At 33.3% G+C, this 18,364-nt stretch overlaps 1 protein-coding gene across 8 annotated transcripts in view; it reads left to right on the top strand.

Moving 5' to 3' along the window:
* qtc (GRIP domain-containing protein quick-to-court) overlaps positions 1 to 13,689 on the top strand; it is a 39,235-nt gene extending 25,546 nt beyond the window's left edge. For 2 of the 8 annotated variants that reach the window (XM_089251323.1, XM_089251326.1), the window contains exons 3-6: positions 1,142 to 1,755; positions 3,178 to 3,312; positions 6,452 to 6,784; positions 10,370 to 10,561. In XM_089251323.1, coding sequence (XP_089107449.1) covers positions 1,142 to 1,755; positions 3,178 to 3,312; positions 6,452 to 6,784; positions 10,370 to 10,427 — 1,140 coding nt within the window. In that variant the 3' untranslated portion in view covers positions 10,428 to 10,561. Of the gene's footprint in view, positions 1 to 1,141; positions 1,756 to 3,177; positions 3,313 to 6,451; positions 6,802 to 10,369 lie in introns of all 8 variants that reach the window. The other 6 variants (XM_089251329.1, XM_089251328.1, XM_089251324.1 and 3 more) reach the window with 6 other exon arrangements.
* The last annotated feature ends 4,675 nt before the right edge of the window (positions 13,690 to 18,364 follow it).

The raw sequence follows: 18,364 nt of genomic DNA on the forward strand, positions 1-18,364 counted from the left end.
TTTCCCACTCAAGTGGTTGGAAATTGCCGTATGGCGATACATGACCAGAGTTGGTGTGCGTTGCAGTAGTTGGTGGGACAATGGTGGGTGGCTGAAGTTGGTTTTTTTGTGGTTTTCCATTTTTGAATGCAATCCCAACTCTCATTTGAAAAGTCTGTCCGTTGAGTTCAACACGATACTTACAGAACATGAAAATTCAAGCACTTACCCTCTTCAGTTCAAAATATGGAAGACAGATGGCAACCAATAAGACACAAAACAAGTACAACTCTGGCAACATAAGTAGGTTAAGGGCCTCGTTTACAACTCGGAACACTCATTCCGGCTTGTACCGATTCGTTAGAAATTTTACTGAGGAATGTGTGTAGAATGTGCATGTATGTGATAGCCATCTTTGGTCACACACATCCTAGAAGATGACTAATGATAGCTGCTGATAGATTTCCTTTCTGTCGTAAAAGACGATCATGCTGAAGCTGTGAGAGAGTAGACTGGCTTTCCAGTTTTATACTTCGAGGCACAAATGTGAGCTGATCTTCCCCGTTAAAGTCTCGCCACAGAGAGCAACAGGCCTACAACAACACAATTATTCAATCATTACACTTCACTCATAGTTCGAAAAATTATGGCAGATGGAAGCGTTACACACAACAAGCGTGACACAGAAACATCGGGTTCACTACACATACACACGAATTCCAACATATACCAATTCGTTAGAAATTCGCAGAAGAACATGGACAAGATGCATGTGTGGTTTAGTAGTCTATTTTTTCATTTAGTGGTGGGGGGGGGGGGTGAATAAACAAAACTTGTGATTTTCATAATCTACAGTGAATCCCACTTATAACATTTCCTCTTTAAACTTCTTCTCATTTAGTACAACTCATTTTTGTAGCCCTAACTATTGCTAGTACTCATTAAAATTTCCCGAATGTGTTTGAATGTTTTCCCACTTACAAGAGATGATGATTACATGATAGTTTTAAAGAATGTTATAAAAAATAAAACTTAATTTATGCATGTGCCATCTGAACTATTTGAAGAGATGGACATGTTTTGACCATTTATGTGGTACATATCTGTATATTCCAGATAAAGAAAATAATTACATTTCCTTCTTTTTTTTCTCCTTCGACAGTTTGGAAATGAAAAACACAGCTCTATGAATTCATCACAAGGAAGTGATCAACTGGGAAATTTAAATGTGAAAAATTCAGTCTCCGAGATAAGTTTTCACAGTATTGGCACAGAGAAGAGTGATCCTCAGATCACAGCTGTAATTAATAACGATGACAGTGGAATCTCAAATGATATATCCATGAGTCCACAGAATATTTCAGAGTTGGATGAGACAGAAAGTTTAGCTCAGAAAACTTTGATGTCAGACAAAGAGATCAGTACAGATCTAGCGCTGTTGGATGGCTTTCTTGAATCATCTTGCAGAGCGGCCGCAGCAGCTGCAGGGTCATCATCTTTGTCAGTTGTAGAAGAAAATGATACACCATGTGGATCTCCTTCGAAAAACCATGTAGCCACAGGAACTGCATCCCAGAGACAAGAGGTCCGAGATGTGGATGTCCAGGAATCTTCCTCTTCAAAAATATCTCATCAGGTGGAGGCTTTCCTCTCAAGTTACCAAAATGAACTTGAACAGCTCAAAGTTGAACATAAGGAAAACTATCAGTATCTCAAGTCTAAATTTGACGACAGGGTTCTGGAGCTGCAGCAAAAGCTTAGTGAAGCTAACTCTAGGTTAGTAGAGTATTCATGCCTTCATTTTCCTGCTCTTTTGAATCTCACTCATCTTTGAATTTCTCAATTTCAATCAATTTTTATAATCAAATTGTATTTCATACATTTTACAAAAATTCAAATAAAAAGTTAGTGTGTTGATTTCATCATATTGTTCAAATAATACCATTAAGCTTATAATGATTCACGTTAAAATTAATGTTATGGTAAATATGATAAATCTGATGATTGTGCATAATTACTAGTTATTATACATAGTTACTGGTTATTATGCATAATCACCGACCATTTCGGTAAGTTTGATAAATATTGTGAATTTATCATGTTTACCTGTGATTATATACGATCCCAAGCTAATATTGATAAATGTGATAAATCATCAATGAATTTCTTAAATTTTCTGGACATTGCCATCCTAGATTGTAATTTACACACAAACTGAAGAATTTCATTCCTCCAATTTTCACGCTTAATTTAATTTTTTTATGATAAAATCCATGTAGTGCAAGCATCACTAACGAGCAAAACTGATTTTTTTTTCTTAAATTAAAGCAATATTTCCATATGATTTCTTCCATATTTATCAAACTGAGTATTAATGAATGAATGGTAATAGTTGGTAAAAGTGATTGATAAAGTTATTGCATTTTTTGTAAACTTTACCAAGATGATTGGCAATTACGCATAATTACTGTAACACATACATATTGATACAATGCTAACAATGCCACATCAAACTTATCCAGTTAAATTAAATAAATTCACAAAACTCACGAATAATAGACATAACTCAATAATTAATGTTCACTCATCTTCATTTGATAAAGGTCTATCCCCTTGAAATTACATGTCACTGCATCAATATCTACACTACATGGCTGCATATGCATGAGTATTGTGAAATTAATGTGAATTCAGCTTGTTAACTGGAATTGTACTCCTGAATCTTTTTTTTTTAATCATTTTGAAGGTTACCGTTTTTATCATTGAATTTTTAGAAGAAAAGCTGTGAAATCAATACCTTTCATTGTCTATTTGGATGAATATTTTTAAATATGTAAAATTGATACATTTTTTCAGGAATTGGAATGCTTAGTGATTTTGGAATATTTTTTTTCCTTTTTCTCTTATTTTCAGTTGGAGGTAGGTAAAGAAAATCTGTGGGGTTTGTGTTTGAGTTTTTTGTATAATTTTTTTAGTTCTATTCATTTTTGAAGAGAACAATTAAGTTAACATTTTTTTTTATTTTACATTTCAATATATTCTATCATTACATATTTTAGTGTGTGTGTTTAAGTATTTCCGCTAATTAATTCCAAAATTTGTAGTAATAAACTGGAAATTTTTATTTCAGATCAACTTGAAATTCGAAAATTTGAATAATTATTAAGTTCTTATTAATTAATGAACATTTCTTTGCAGGTATTTTGAATTGAGGCCATTATTCGACCGTGCTCAGGACAAGATCCTCAACCTAGAGAACCAATTGGGAGTAGTGCAGCGTGACATAGAGACGCAGGAGGAATGGCATAATCAGATGTATCTCAAAATGTACAGGTTGAAGAGTGTTTTTAAAATCTCTCTGTGCGCTACAGTAGCCAGCTTTGCTTTCTATCAGCTTAGGCCTTTCATTAAAGCTCCTTTCATTGATCTTGATATTGGGAACCTGCTTAAGCAATTCCAGTGAAAAATAGCTTATTGCTGCTTCACTCAAATGTGTATATTTGTGCTTGTTTGCTGTGGTGATATAGCTATGTCAAATTAGGGTTAACTGAAAAATTTATCTGCACTTACACAGTAAGGTTGATAATTTTTTTCTCTGTAGGAAGTTGTGACAAACTATTTATTAACTAGACACAAAATTAATTTTTGTGATGAATATCATTTCATGTCATAAGAAGCTTTTAATATGCTTCACATTTCCTTTTCATATTTTATTCTTGTTCCTACATTGCACATCATTTTTTTCTTTGGTTTTTAAAAGCATCGGATGAAATTAATTTTTTAATAGTAAAAACGTCAAAATAGGATAATTATAATATGTATAATATAACCAAACATCCATACTTCCATAGTTAAATTTAAGACAGACTTATTCTTTATAACAATATAAAATATGTTATCTATGTGTGCTGTATGTATATAGTAATACAAATTTATATAACCAGAGAAATGGCATATTCAGTATATGTATTCTATTCAAAATACTCAAGCTTAAAATAATTGTAATCAAGTAATATATTCCTTATATGTTTAATGGACATTATCATGTTTCCATGCTTGAGGGTATTCTTGATGTGATATATTATAGATATTCTGCCTAATCTAGAAAAATTTAGGTATGATCTTGTGAAATCACTTATCTGTTTGATGTTGTACATGTGCTTGCTTGTAGAAGTTTTTCTTTTCTTTTGCTGGCTATCTTAGTGCCACAGTTGTAAGAATAATGTGTATATTTTAAAGTTCCAGTGAAATACCAATCTGGTATAATTTTTGTTTGCTCTGTACAGAGAATAATCAATGTTATCAGTGACTGAAGAGGGAGTTTGTAAATGATGCCAAATGAAACAAATATTTCTTACCCATGTGAGGAAATATTAGTTTGTGCAGCTTTGTATTTAAAAGTGTTTTTCAAGACTGTTTTATATGCTTGTAAGAGGCCAAGACATTGTTTGATGAAATGAACATTATAACTACAGTGTATTGCTGGATCTATGCAAATACACTTTTCTGAAAGTAATTTTTGCTTAGTTTTGAGCCAAATATAGTATCAAAGGTCATCAAAACTGATACATCTGGCATTTTCAAGTATCAGATTTTAACACAGGAAGAAAAAACTATGAGTTGACCAACACATTTTTTTTCAGTTACTTAGCATTTGGGTATAGTGTTGGCGTTTGTGGTTTAGCATTTGTTGTTCAAATGAAGTGGTGATGTCTGTCTCTGCAGTGATTTAAAATTAAAGCAATTGCATTGTTGAATGCTGCAAGGATTTGAAGTGCATCATAACCATTTATTGAAGTGGAATGCAATTCGATGAAATTGAGACATGTTATTTCTTTTCATAAAAATGTTAGATGTTTAGGAATGTGTGGTTTAAATATGCAGTGAAACTTCCCAACACCGGCTACAAACCGAACCAAGAAAATGTGGTCGTTATTGAGAGGTTACAGTCGTTATAAAAGGTTCAGTATTTCTGGAAAAACTAAAGTTTTCGATTGCGCATGTAAAATTATAACAAAATCCATACTGTGCTTAGCTGTTTTATAGCACATAACATTTATTTTGCATTGAAGAGCTTTAATTTGTGGTTGGAAACTTTTTCTTAATTTCATTCAAGCAGCAAACTGTCAAGTTCTAGATACGAAATACTACTGGTTTTGTCGAAAAATATGACAATTTCATGGGTGGGGAAAAATGCTTACAGCTGTGCTGTATGTATGTATTCTATGAGAGAGCATACTCATCTTACGATACTGTCAGTTTTTTTGGTTTTTTTTTACCTAAAGCAGCATTTTCAATTGGTGCTTAATTAAGCACTCTTTGTCAAACAGCATGGAAATTAAATACTCCCTGGGCTAAAGCAAGAAAAATAGGGTTCAAGGAAGAACAACTCCTTTAGAGAAAATCTTAGAGGCTGTTTTCCTTATGGTATGAATCACTTTTCTTTCATCTTTATGCCCAAAAGTGGCCATCATTTAGAAATCCTTATTCAGAGATTGGTCTTAATTGACATTCCAATGGAGTGTATTTTGTTCCAAGAAATTATAGTCGTTAGTCAGAGGCTACAGTTGTTCAGAGGTTACCGCTATGGGAAGTTCCACTGCATATCATTATATTTCATTGAAATAATGTATCAGCTGTACTTCATCAATCAGAAATGAAAATTTAGTGATATTTCTTTTATCTAGTCTATAACAACTTTTCTAAGTCAAAGGTAGAGAGAAACTGCAGAAAAAAATTCCTTTTGCCTGATGTGGCAACCAACAATGGTTGTATTTAGATGCTTGTTTGAAGTAATGTGATGTGGTTATATATTTTTAAAGATTATACTAAGAAAAATACATGCTTAGTAGCTGTGTCGACTGATAACACTCTTATTCTTTGGTTTGAATACTTTTAAGATTTTAAAAGTTAACCTTATTAACTAAAACAAAAATTTCTTTTTAAATACGTGTAACAAATTTTATTTTGAGCTCTTGAGGATAGCTTGTTTCTGTAACAGGAAAAAAAAACTTTGTTTCAAATTGGCAGACATAGCTAGTTCCCTTTATAGCTGTGTCATTTTCCATGTTTTACGTAAGTCATTTTTATTCTGAGAGAAATTCTTAGTCAGGTTTACATATTGCATTAGTTGTACATTGTTCTGTGATATTTTTTTCTTGATATTGATGAATACCTGAGAGGAACCAGCAGAGAGAGAGATAAGCATAACATGCATATCAAAAGCGCAGCATTTCCTACTAGTCTCTGTAAATATTTTACTTCAGCTGCAGTCATGAGGAAAATTAAGACAAATTCATTTTTTTAAACTTCAAATTTCCCAACTTATCATTTTTGAACTAAAATACAAAAATTACCTTAAAATTCAAACAAAAAAATAATTTAGAAAATTTACACGCTAGCAAAATAGATTTTATTTTGGGTTAAGTTTATGCAGTTTCTCAGTGATTTAATGTCTTGTTTTCCTGAATAGGAAAGGGCAAGAAGTGGCAAGGTTTGAAGGCCAAGCCGAAGAGGGCCCAGAATTCTCTTCTCAGAGGAATTCTAAGCGTGTATCAGTACCCGACCTCTTACAGCAACTACATCAGCTTGAGGCAGAGCTCGATGAAACCAAGCAGTTGTACAAAGAGGCGCTGAGAGGAATGGGGGATCGGCAGGCAGAATACACTCTGCGTTTCCTCAAGGATGCTGTTTTTTACTTCCTTACCAAGAAGGATAAGGAACATCTCAAGGCCATTCAGAGTATTCTGGGTTTCACGGATGCGGAGCGAATGGCTGTCGCTAAAGCAATGAAACACAGGAGGCTGTGAGTGAGTTAAATAAGTATGTCTACACGTTCTCCTCCTGTCCGTCCCCACTGCTCTTAACTCTCTTTTTTTGCGCTCTTTTGCTCCCCCTTTTCCCCCCTTGTTGGTCCTTTAAGACTGTTGATCCGTCCTGGTTAATTTTCATTAACATTAGATATGCACCTTTATTTTATTTTTTTTTCACGCCTTTTCGAGTCTCTGTCTCTAGCTGTGGTGGTTGGCTTCATTTTCGGCATGTGATTTCATTCAACTGAAATTCATGTATTGCATTTTATTTAATGTATCATGTTCGACAAATATCATGCTCTATTATCATAATGGTAAAATTTTTGGACGCTAAACTACTTACATAGATAAAGTAGGTTTCAACAGTGAATTTTATCCTAGAAAAAGAAAGCTTCAGAAGCTTGTTTTTTAAGAAAATATTAATTTTAATTAATTTTGTAGGTTTTAAAAGATTGTATGATGGACATGATTGTTAATTCGTGTATGTGTATATATATACAGTGAGATTTATGGTGCTGCATGAAAAACGAGCTTTCAAATAGATTATAATATACAGGTACAAAGTATATTGTGAAATAATTATACTCTTGGAAAGGAAAGTGATATCCATATGTATACATAGAAAAATATTGTTAAACAAAAAAATATATTTACCTTTGTTGTCTTTGCGCCATTTATGGTTCATGCATGCCATGGATAAATGATTCAATACTTGATACAAGAAAGAACTTTTCTGAATGGAAGTTTTAAATCACTCTCTCTCACAGTTTGTGAAGATTGTACCATGGTATTTCAATCTAGCGTTCTAAGCTGTTGAAAATGTCCAAGTCTCATAGTCCATCCAACTTTTGTCTGTTTGGCGGATAGAATTGTGAATGACCTGTTGCGACAGCTATTGATGACTTTTTTTTGAAAACGCTGTGTTCCGCAACAAGAGTTTTATTCAAATATTTGCCATCGCTTTTACTCAATCAAATCGTACTTGTATCTCGGGTGCATTTATGAATTATGCATCTATCGTTGGATTTGTTTGAAATATGGTGCTTTTCAAGAACTATGGTAATTTTTAAATTCCTGTTTGTCATTACAAATACAACCAGTATCATAATATTTCTTTGCAAAGTTCCACAGAGGAATATGGACGAGGTGCATGTCTGGTTTAGTAGTAGTATTTCTTTGCATGAATCCATATGATTACAAATTCAAAAATGATTATCACAAGGTTGCCAGAAATGGCTAGATCCTATACACACACACACACACACACACACACACACACACACACACATATATATATATATATAAAACAAGCATTACACAGAAATGAACTTTACGTTAGGTTCACAACACTGACACACACACATTCACCATGTACCAATTTGTTAGAAGTTCCACAAAGGAATATGGACGAGGTGCATGTCTAGTTTAGTACTAGTAGCTGGATCGTAGCCTAGGGGGTCCTTCTCCAGGATGTGTGTAAAGTGGGGGGGGGGCGGCATGTTTCACTGGGTGATCAGAGTTTTTAGAATTTCTCCTCTCTATTTGATTGCTTTTTCACAACTATATTTACACTGATGTGTAGTTGTTTGAACCATACTTAATGGTAGGAGGAAAATTGTAACATTGTGGGATAGTCAAAACGTCATTTGTGAAGTGAAACTCTGTGGAAAGATGTATTAGGTAGTTAATTATGAGTACTGCTGAGATTCGATTAAAATTTTTAACCGATTAATCAAAATATTTTAACTATATAACACTAATTGATGCTATAAAAATGCATTTTATTCATTTCACGCACCTATTCGCTAAATGTAACTGAGTATAGAAATAAAACTAAGAAGTTAAGGCTACCACTTGAAGCAATTTAATATTCGCGGAATTTCTCCATTTGGATCTTGTGGTTATTTTTAAAATCTATTATTTTAGGTTAGTCACTGATTTCGAAACTACTCTCGATCATACTGTTACTTGTTTTCCTTCAACTTCTCCCAAATGGTACTTGTGATGAGAGGAATTGACACTTCCAAGAATACGAACAACTACTGTTCATAGTGGAGACAATGAATTTTGGTCTTGCCTTTTAAAACTCCCATCAAACTCAATTTGAAACTGAAATGATCACAATTTTTCATTTGGATGGATTTGTATTTCCCAAAGCCAAAAAATTTGATCAAAATGCTGATTCAAATGTTTTTAAATATGACCACTTATTGAAAATATACATTGATACACAATAGTTTAGGACATTTTTAATCGTTTTCATGAAATAAATCAAGTCAAATTACTAACTTTTACTAAAATTTTAATCAAACTTTAATCTGATTTATCAAGTCGATTAACTCAACTAAAATTTTTAACTGTGATTAACATTTGATTGATTAATCGGACCAGCCCTAATTACTCGACAAAAAATAATGAAGAAAAACGTTTCAAGGTTTATTTTATTACATTCTAGCCATGTGCCAGACATCCTTGAGCAGGGCCCCTTAGGCTGGAATCTTTAGCGGAGCCCCAACCCCCCTACCACTTAAACTACTTTTCACTGGCTCTTCTACGGTGAAATTATAACATGAAACAACAAAAAATTATGATAATCATCTCAGGCTCCAGGCCTAAATGTTCTAAAAGTCATCGTTGAAGCCAATAGATCATTGCTGCCAGACATTTTGACCATTTCGGGTACATTTGCCCAGCTCTGACAAACTTTTAAAGTCGCCCGTATTATTCAAATTGAGTTCTGTTGGTGTGTGTGTGTATATATATATATATATATATATATAAAATTTGGCATGGATTGATCTAAAGTTGTACATTTAAGAAGAGAATTTACAAACACATACGGAAAAATCATTATATTCATGTAGATGATGCCTTCGAAAAAAATTCACACCAGGGTACTTCAAATCAGTTTTATTTGTTTCGCAACATTTGGAAGGTTATCAGAATTCACTTGATGATAAATTTTTTGAATTCATCTATGCTTGTTGGATTTCAATATTTGATCTTTCAGACAGCCTCACAAATCAATGTTCAATGAAGTAAACAATAAGCGCCTAGCATATCAGTCGTTTCATATTATGATCAAATGTGCAGTTCCAAAATTTGATTTTTTTTCCTTCCGAACTTGAAGGAATGATCACCGATAAAACATACATGCAGTAATTAAATTTTGGTGATGAGAAATCCACTAGAATTAACGGGAAGCTTTAAAACAGATCACCCTGGCATCTTCAAGTGTAATGAGTCAACAGCTCAACAGTGTTATGTTAATTCAACGGTAAGGAGTGTTCATGCAGAAGACGAAAAAGTTTAGTCCATTGTAGAATTGTGGCAATTCATAAATATAAAAGGCTCCGAGTGTTCTCTGCGTAATCATTCAATTAATATAATTTTTCATATCGAATCGATCTGTTATGGATGTCTTGAGAGAGATTTTATGAAATCTCTCTGTTCTCTTAATATAATCACTTCATTTAGGGTGCCTTGTGTTTGGTGATGGGATTCCACGTCACACGTTTTTTAAACACGTTTAAAATATAGAAAACTTTTTTTTTTTTTTTTTTTCTTTTTTGTTTCAGATTCTGTTCTGTTTTTAGGATCAAAAACCGACGATCTGCTGGTTCCTCATTAAAATGAAAATAAAATTTGGATCAGAGAGTTTTATTTTTTATGGCATTTGATCAGGTTATAAAATGTCCAGTGATATCAATATCTGTGTGTTAATGTTGTTTTTGTGAATTGTTTGTGTAGTGCATAAGAGTTTTGTTATTCAACGCGCTCGATTTATGTTTGAATTTGACTTTATTTTTCCTTCCATTTACTGATCAAACAATTTTGCTCATTACTTTTCTTATTGTCGAATACAATTTTTACCTTATTTGCTAAACTTGAACTGTTCTGTGAAATATGTTGATGCTCATACAAATTATAGAACATATTCTCTTAAGAATGTCAAAGTGTGACAGATGAAATTTGTGAAAAATTGATTTTGTTTGGGTTATCCACTCGGGCAGCTTTTGGGCCATGCCATCACATCTGCATCAAATCCAAGTTGAAAGGATAAAAAAAAACCGCTTTGTTGACCAAGAAAACTGTGGTCAGAGGATACCAAAATAAGGTCCTGCAGGGGTAGAGATTTTTTCTTGAGCCGCCCCTGAACCCATTGTACTCGCATGTCAAAAATGAATTGTTGCTTGTCATTAAGTTTGAAATAGATCAGTAGATTTTGTCACTTATGCATCTTAATGATATAGTTGAGATGGAGCAAAACTGCATTGTTTCCATTGATAAGAGTGGTGAGGAAAAGAATTGAATCTATACATATATTCTTTGCCACTCTCCATTATTCATATGAAGTATGGACAACTGGATACAGTGTAAGAGAGATGAATTCATATACTATATATCCATTCTACAGGGTTCCCAGGAAAATCTGTTTGATAATTTTGCTTACCAAGACTCAAAAATTTTCCCTGATTACACCTGGCTATAGAAAGAAATTTAATTGAAGCTCTTGACCTTTCTCAAATGTTTTTAGTTCAAGTTTTCCCTGACTTTTATCAAATATTTTACATTTTCCCTGACCATTTTTATACTGGGAAACCTGTTCTTCTTCATATACAGTTGTCTCTAATTTGATACATACTGTCTCTCGTGTAGCATCTCTTACTGCATCAGAAACAATATTCTTTTATACAGGTATCCCTTAATATGTGAGGGGTTGATGGAATGCACGGAACCTCAATAATGTTTATTACAGAATATGTGGTTGGAAATGAAAATATATACGGGTTTCTAGAACATTATTTATTGGAGATCATTATAAAAAATACCGAATGTTTATGAGCATGAATGAATGAATGCAAGAACTTTGCCACTGGACTTATCCCGTTGCCAAGATCTCTTCCAGCTAGTTGATTCAGTGTGTATCATCATTCCCAGTCACATTTTGGGCCATATCCAGAAATATTCCATTTATTCTCATTCGCGAATCACCAACAGCTGATCGGATGTTAATTTTGACATCTTTTTACATGTGTAAGGATTCCAATAATTGTGAAACCTTAAGATTGTCTATAGCAATAGTTAATTGCTGAAGTTTCTCAAACATTTCGATGCAAACAAAATTGACAAGGTGACATCAGCTAGACAAACAGCTATTCCTTTCTTAGTGTTTTTTTCTGTCTGTTGGATTTTTGTGTTTCCCAGACACAGCCATTAACGCAGACTGATCTCTGTAACATGATATGACCTTGACCTGGCGTTTGTGTCTTTTGAATGGTTCAAAAATATGCTTCAAATTATCCAAATGCATTCATTTCATTAGGAAAGTACAGAGTTCATGCACAGACATAATTATCATACCTACATCGCAGCATTATGCTTAACAAGATAATTCAGACTTGTTAGTTACCAAAAATGCATTTACTTTATTTATTAATATAGACAATTTATTTATATATTCTGTGTCTTCAAATTCCTATTTTTTTTTCCCGTCCATATTACTTCATATCCCAATCTTGATGTTCCTAAGATTTTATTTCAGTAAAGAATGATAGATGGGAAATGTCTTATTTTAAGGCATATAAAGTTCTATTCAAAGAGGATTATATTCATAGATTTATTTACTCGTCTGGACGATGGCGAGAACATTTTTTTTTAATCTTTCAGTATTGTTTTTGTGAAGTTTCTAGAGCCAAGAAGCATTTTTTAATATCATTTTATCGCTGATGGCTTTTTTAAAAGTCATTTTTGCTTTACATCGTAGTATTATTATTTCATGCATTTTTCTTTCTCGATTCAAAACGTGCATTTTGAATTAAAAAACGTGTTTGTGTTAAGATGCTGTCTATTTTTTCGAGGATCTCGGAGAATAATTGATCATTAAATTCTAATGTCGTTGAAATAAATGACACATGAAGAATAAAAGCAGCTGATTAATCAATCATTTTTTTTTTCACCAGCCATTTTCTGTACATGAGGGTTAATTAAACCAGGACCTATAATTTATCGCTGATTCCAAAAAACAGCGTTTGGCATTTTCACCTTTTATACCCAGAGAGCAGCTGGTAATAGATTTATTTTGTTATTAACAATAATATTGAAATAATTGATTTCAATATTGGGTGCAAAGTTGCATCGTACCATGAATCGTTTCCATGATAATGCTGTGATGTATTCGTTATCATGAAATTGTTGTTTTTCTGACGTTAATCGGCTGGATTAAAATAGTAAGTATTAAGATGATGAAACTGTTTTTTCTTATTGCAACACCATTTAAAATTTGGCAGTTGCATACGGAATTATGAAGCTTATATTTCTTTTCGTCGATTCTTTTTATGGAAATTCCTATGGTGGTTGTATTGAGAGCTCTTTAAAATGATGCTATTCAGAGTATTTGTTTTTTATGTATTTATTCAAGACTGAAATTCCAGGTATCTTGACTTGTCAGTATTTCTCAACTGCTAGGTTTTTTTCTTCGCTTATAAATATCATCTCATTATGCTAAAGCACATTCCATTTTTATTCTTAAATGACATCGTCATTGACTGATGCTTGTCGAAAATTTCCATACTGTGATTTTATCTTTCTCAAACCATTCCAGTTTAATGTATTCCAACATTTTGAAACATGATATGACCAATGTCGAAATTTCTCCTGGTCGAGATATTTATGTTTTTGCAGAACAAAAAACAATTTTTTTTGAATGAAAGCGTGTGAAAATGATGGTACTCGTCCGAAGATTTTGTATGTGTGATACGTGACCTTATGTTTTTCAGCATGATCTGAAGAAGAAAAAGAATACTCTTGGTTTTGTTCTTTTTACATCAGTATTATTATTATCTGATTGTAGTATTCGCTGTGCTGAAATTAGCATAAATAAACGTTCGTAACCTAAGTGGTGTATGCTTGATTAAATATTCACTTTGTATATTGCTTTAACACTAGAAGGACCAAGCCGCTCATTTTCAATATTCTCACTCCATATTTTCATAATGGACTAGATTGTTCCAAAAAAAAAAAAAAACATTAGTTGAAATATTTTTAGTTTTACCTTAATGGTAACGTCATAACTACACTTTCAATTGCATGCACAGTAAATTTCCCCTAATATAGATGTACTTGCTTCTGCTAATTGAAGACATTCTTCTTTACAGACTAGCTGATATAAAAATACTAATTTGGCAAAAAATTTCGCAATGAAAATCACTGAATCTTATATGAATGTGGTCACTTGATTGTTTTACTTGACCAATACTTACTGAAAAACCCCGACAGAACAATATCGCCTCTGTAGGATCAATAATGAAAGCTCGAAAAGAAATTTCTTGTGAAGTTCACCAGAGACTCCTTTATATGATTGATGCATTTACACACGAAGACACATTATTTATATTTTTAGGGTAAGAAAAAGGACAACATTATGTTTAATGAATTGAAATATTGAGATTTTTATTAAAGTAAGAAAAAATTCTAGGTTTTCAATTTTCAAAATTCAGCAAATCCAAACCCCCCTCCCCCTTGATGTTGATGTAATACTTGAATGACCCCATTTCCTTATTGTTGAGTTTTACAACAAAACAAAGTAGATTGTTGATCAGATGGCTTAAAAGAATTCTGTGTGAATTTCATTTATTTGCCAGTGCATGTTTTCTGCGACATTAAACTTTGCCTCAAGAAATGTTTGTTTTTTGTAGAAAAAAACTGAAAAAGTCAATTAGGACCATTCAAGTATTACGTAAGCAGATTTTCAGCCATTTTTGACCACCCTCTTGTCAGCAAAACACTGACCCCCCCCTCCCAGCAAAATTTATATAGAATATTTATGAATATTCTATATAATTATTTATTATCCATATTTATTAGAATATTTCATATCTTCAAAAAGGGGATGGCTGATGTAAGCTACCTTCAAACCCCCCCGTCATCAAAAGTCATCAAATCCAAACCCCCCTCCCCCCTTGATGCTGATGTAATACTTGAATGACCCCATTTCCTTATTGTTGAAATTAGCTAAAAAACTTGGAGAACCTTATTTGTTCAGAAATATAGAATTTCGCTGACAACAACAATAGGCGTTACTGTACGAGGGAAAAAGACTGCGATGTCAGATCCTATTATGCAATAGTAAAACCAGTGATATACATTTTTAAGGGTAAGAAATCTGTTAGAGCACGCGCATACAAAATGCATTTGCAACGCAACAGTTATTCAAAAATATAAATAAGTGTGATATGCATATGTGAGAATATATACAACTGCAGTTATAATGTTCAATATTTTTTTTACCAGTAACGTAACGAATAATTTTTTAAAGTTTAAAATAAAATTGGATTATGTAATTTTATTCTATTCGAAAAACAAAATCATAAGATTTATATTTTATTGCTTACCTACACACTCGTATGTACATTTAAATATAATACGTATCAAAAACAAGAGCATATTGTGAAAACGACCTCGGTCAATTTGGCAACAAAGTTGTCTAAGCAACAAAAGTTATTACAATTGTATGCTACAGATATAATATATCCACGTATAGAAACACATGGTGAGTTGATGGTCCATGAGTTCAGACGGGTTGAGAAACACTAAGATATTCTTTAATGGCCATGTGTTAAAGTCAGTTAACGATAATTGTGGCATTGAAATTAATTTTTGAAAGCATATTTATGTGTGAATACTACCACAAATCTTGTAAATTTTTGGAACAATAATCTCTAATTCACAAACAAAATACAGGGTGGGCAAAAAGTCTGTGGAAACTTTAAAAATGAATATAAATCGGAAAAATAACCGAAATAAACGGTTTGCAGGGTAAGCATCGCTAGGTCACGGGAATTTTTTTAAGACAGGAAAAAGAATAACTCTAAGAACAACCAATAGGTGGCGCTGGTACGAGTGACTTTGGTGGAAATATGCAAATGAGACAGTTATAAGAAAACTTGCGCTCCTAATCCACAACCAGTTCACCATTATAAACCGTGTATTTGGACCTGCTGCACAATCTGCCATTACTGGATGTGTGACTCGCCTGCAATGTGTTATCCCTTGTGGTGGTGGTCATATGGAATACATAGTGCTGTAATGATTTGGACTCCGGGCCACGTATCGGCTCTTTTTTTTATTTTTTATTCTTGTCTTAAAAAAATTCCCGTGACCTAGCAATGCTATTATTCTGGTTTTTATGAATTTTTAAAGTTTCTACACAGACTTTTTGCCCACCCTGTAGCATGGGGAAGCAATAATCCTTTGCTGAAAATTAACATAACAAAGAAGAAAATAACTAGGAAAAGCTGTATGTTTCTTAATGTGTTTCACAATACTCTATGGGTGCTAACTGATCTCAGTGTGTCCAACTGATTGAAAACCAACCTAAAAGGGAGACAGCAATCTTTAGTCAGCATAACATTGAGGTATTATATATAACTTCCTGTGTATAGTTTGTGGTGGCGTATTATCTGCTGATGTAAATTTCACTACTTTGAGGGAAAAAAGCACCATTGTAATTATGCACCATAAATTCGTAAAGGTTCAAGGAATTGGTATATTTGAATGCAAAGGATTTTTTTTTGGTAGAGGAAAAAAATTAGTTCAAATTTTTATTGATAGAAGGTGCTTGACAAAAGTGATTGTACCTGAACTTTTCTTCAATCGCTTTCGTATCTCAAATGTTCGTAAAGCTTCAGCTGGTGCTTCATAGCTGAGGTAAAACCTCACTAATAGTGTTATCCACCAATGTCGTCATCACAATGAAAACCTCATGTAAGCACCAGTCACAGAAAAATTCAGAGAGAAATGAGCTGTTAATCATATACTCTACATTTTATAGGATTTGCATATTTCCTTTCGTGCAGCACCCTTTATCGACAAAAATTTTAACTTTCTTTTCCACTGTACTAAAAAATCCTTCTTGAGATAACTTTCGCGCAGACCACAAATATACCAATTCCTTCAAATTTTTATGAATTTTAAACTATTTTATATAAATTTATGGGACAATCTGTCATTCGTAAATCATGAAATCTCGGGGCTGTTGATAGTCCCCCCAAAAAAGACTATTCCTACTGCGCGCACATATATAACAAACGCTATTAACATTACAAAATTATGTGCTTCAAAAATTAATTTTTGAATACTCTATTTAAACCTCTCTGGAAAAAAAAACTGGAGATACAGCATTGCACGCACGATGCACTCTTTAAGAAATTGACATTTCTTTAAACGTAAGATCTGCAAATTATACGCACAAGAAAATGTTATGTACAGGGTGAATGTGACCTGTTCTGCCAAACGAAAGAGGGTGATCGACGAGCCCAAGTGGGACACGAAACACCATACCAACCCTGTCCTATGTGGAACCATTTTCGAGTTGTAGGGCAAAATATTCAATTATGGAAGGAAAATGTGTCAAGTCTGAAAAAATTCAAATTTGCACAAGAGACCCCTACATTAAACTGAGCTCGTATTTGGAAAAGAGCAGGAAAAAATCATATAAGGTGTCAGAATATCTGGTTTTAATGGCAAGCTACAAGCACTGAGAGATTGGCGAAGTGTTAAATCTATTGAAATGTCTGCTTCAACAAACACCGATTTCAGTGATGCATTGCGAACGGAAAACTAAATTTTTCCTGAACCAGAAAACCAATGTGGTTTATTGCAAGCTCTTCCAGAAGCTGGTACAATGGATAAGTTTTTGGTAAATTTGACCTGTTGTAGCTAGAAAGTGTTTGCGTAATTGGCAATAAAAAAATTTTGGTGACAATGTGATTTCGAACTTCGCCAATCTTTCAGCTCACCATTAAATCCAGATATTTTAATGAAAATGGTGATACCTTATACAATTTTTTTTCTGCTCTTTCTAAGCGTGTTTGTTTTGCATGAGGGTTTTCCAGAAACTTCATAAATTTGGATTTTCCATAATTGATTATCAACCATAACTCGAAAATTGTTCTGGATAGGACAGGATTGGTACGGTGTTTCATGTTCCACTTGGGCTCCTCTATCAGTCCCCCTCTCCTTTTGTTTGGCAGAACATGTTGCGCGTTCACCCTGCATTTACTTTGCAGATAGAACCCATTTTGTGTCAAAACATGTTAGGTCATGACTTTCCCCTTATTTGATTTTATCGTTGGTTTCTTCTTTATTGCATCAAAAAAAGAGGGAGATTCTTGGAAATGGAATCTCGTGGAAATCATTGATTTATTGAATATGAGTAAACACTTCAAGATTTCAATACACGGAAAAAAAATTTATTCTTACAAATATAATACAAATGTTTCTTTTCAAATAACTCAAATTCAAAGTTTGTCCAAAAAGTATCGAACCATAATCTTTAGTGCGTGGACCAATGAAGCTAGGGAGGCGATCCTAGTATGCATGCTTGAATTTTTACCTGCCAGTTGCAGGCGGACTGCCAATGAGTAAAAGAGAGCAAGCGCCAGCGAATTTTCGGTTTATAACAAAATGAGAGTGCACCAAACCATGCCTCCCTAGCTTCATTGGCTTACGCATTAAAGATTATGGTCGGATACTTTTTAAACAAACCTGGAAAAAAAAAACTATTTCAATCT

Source organism: Pholcus phalangioides, unplaced genomic scaffold, assembly GCF_987345545.1.
Source record: "Pholcus phalangioides strain wild (caught in Gottingen) unplaced genomic scaffold, Ppha-v1.0 ptg000024l_1, whole genome shotgun sequence".
NCBI classification, from domain to species: domain Eukaryota; kingdom Metazoa; phylum Arthropoda; class Arachnida; order Araneae; family Pholcidae; genus Pholcus; species Pholcus phalangioides.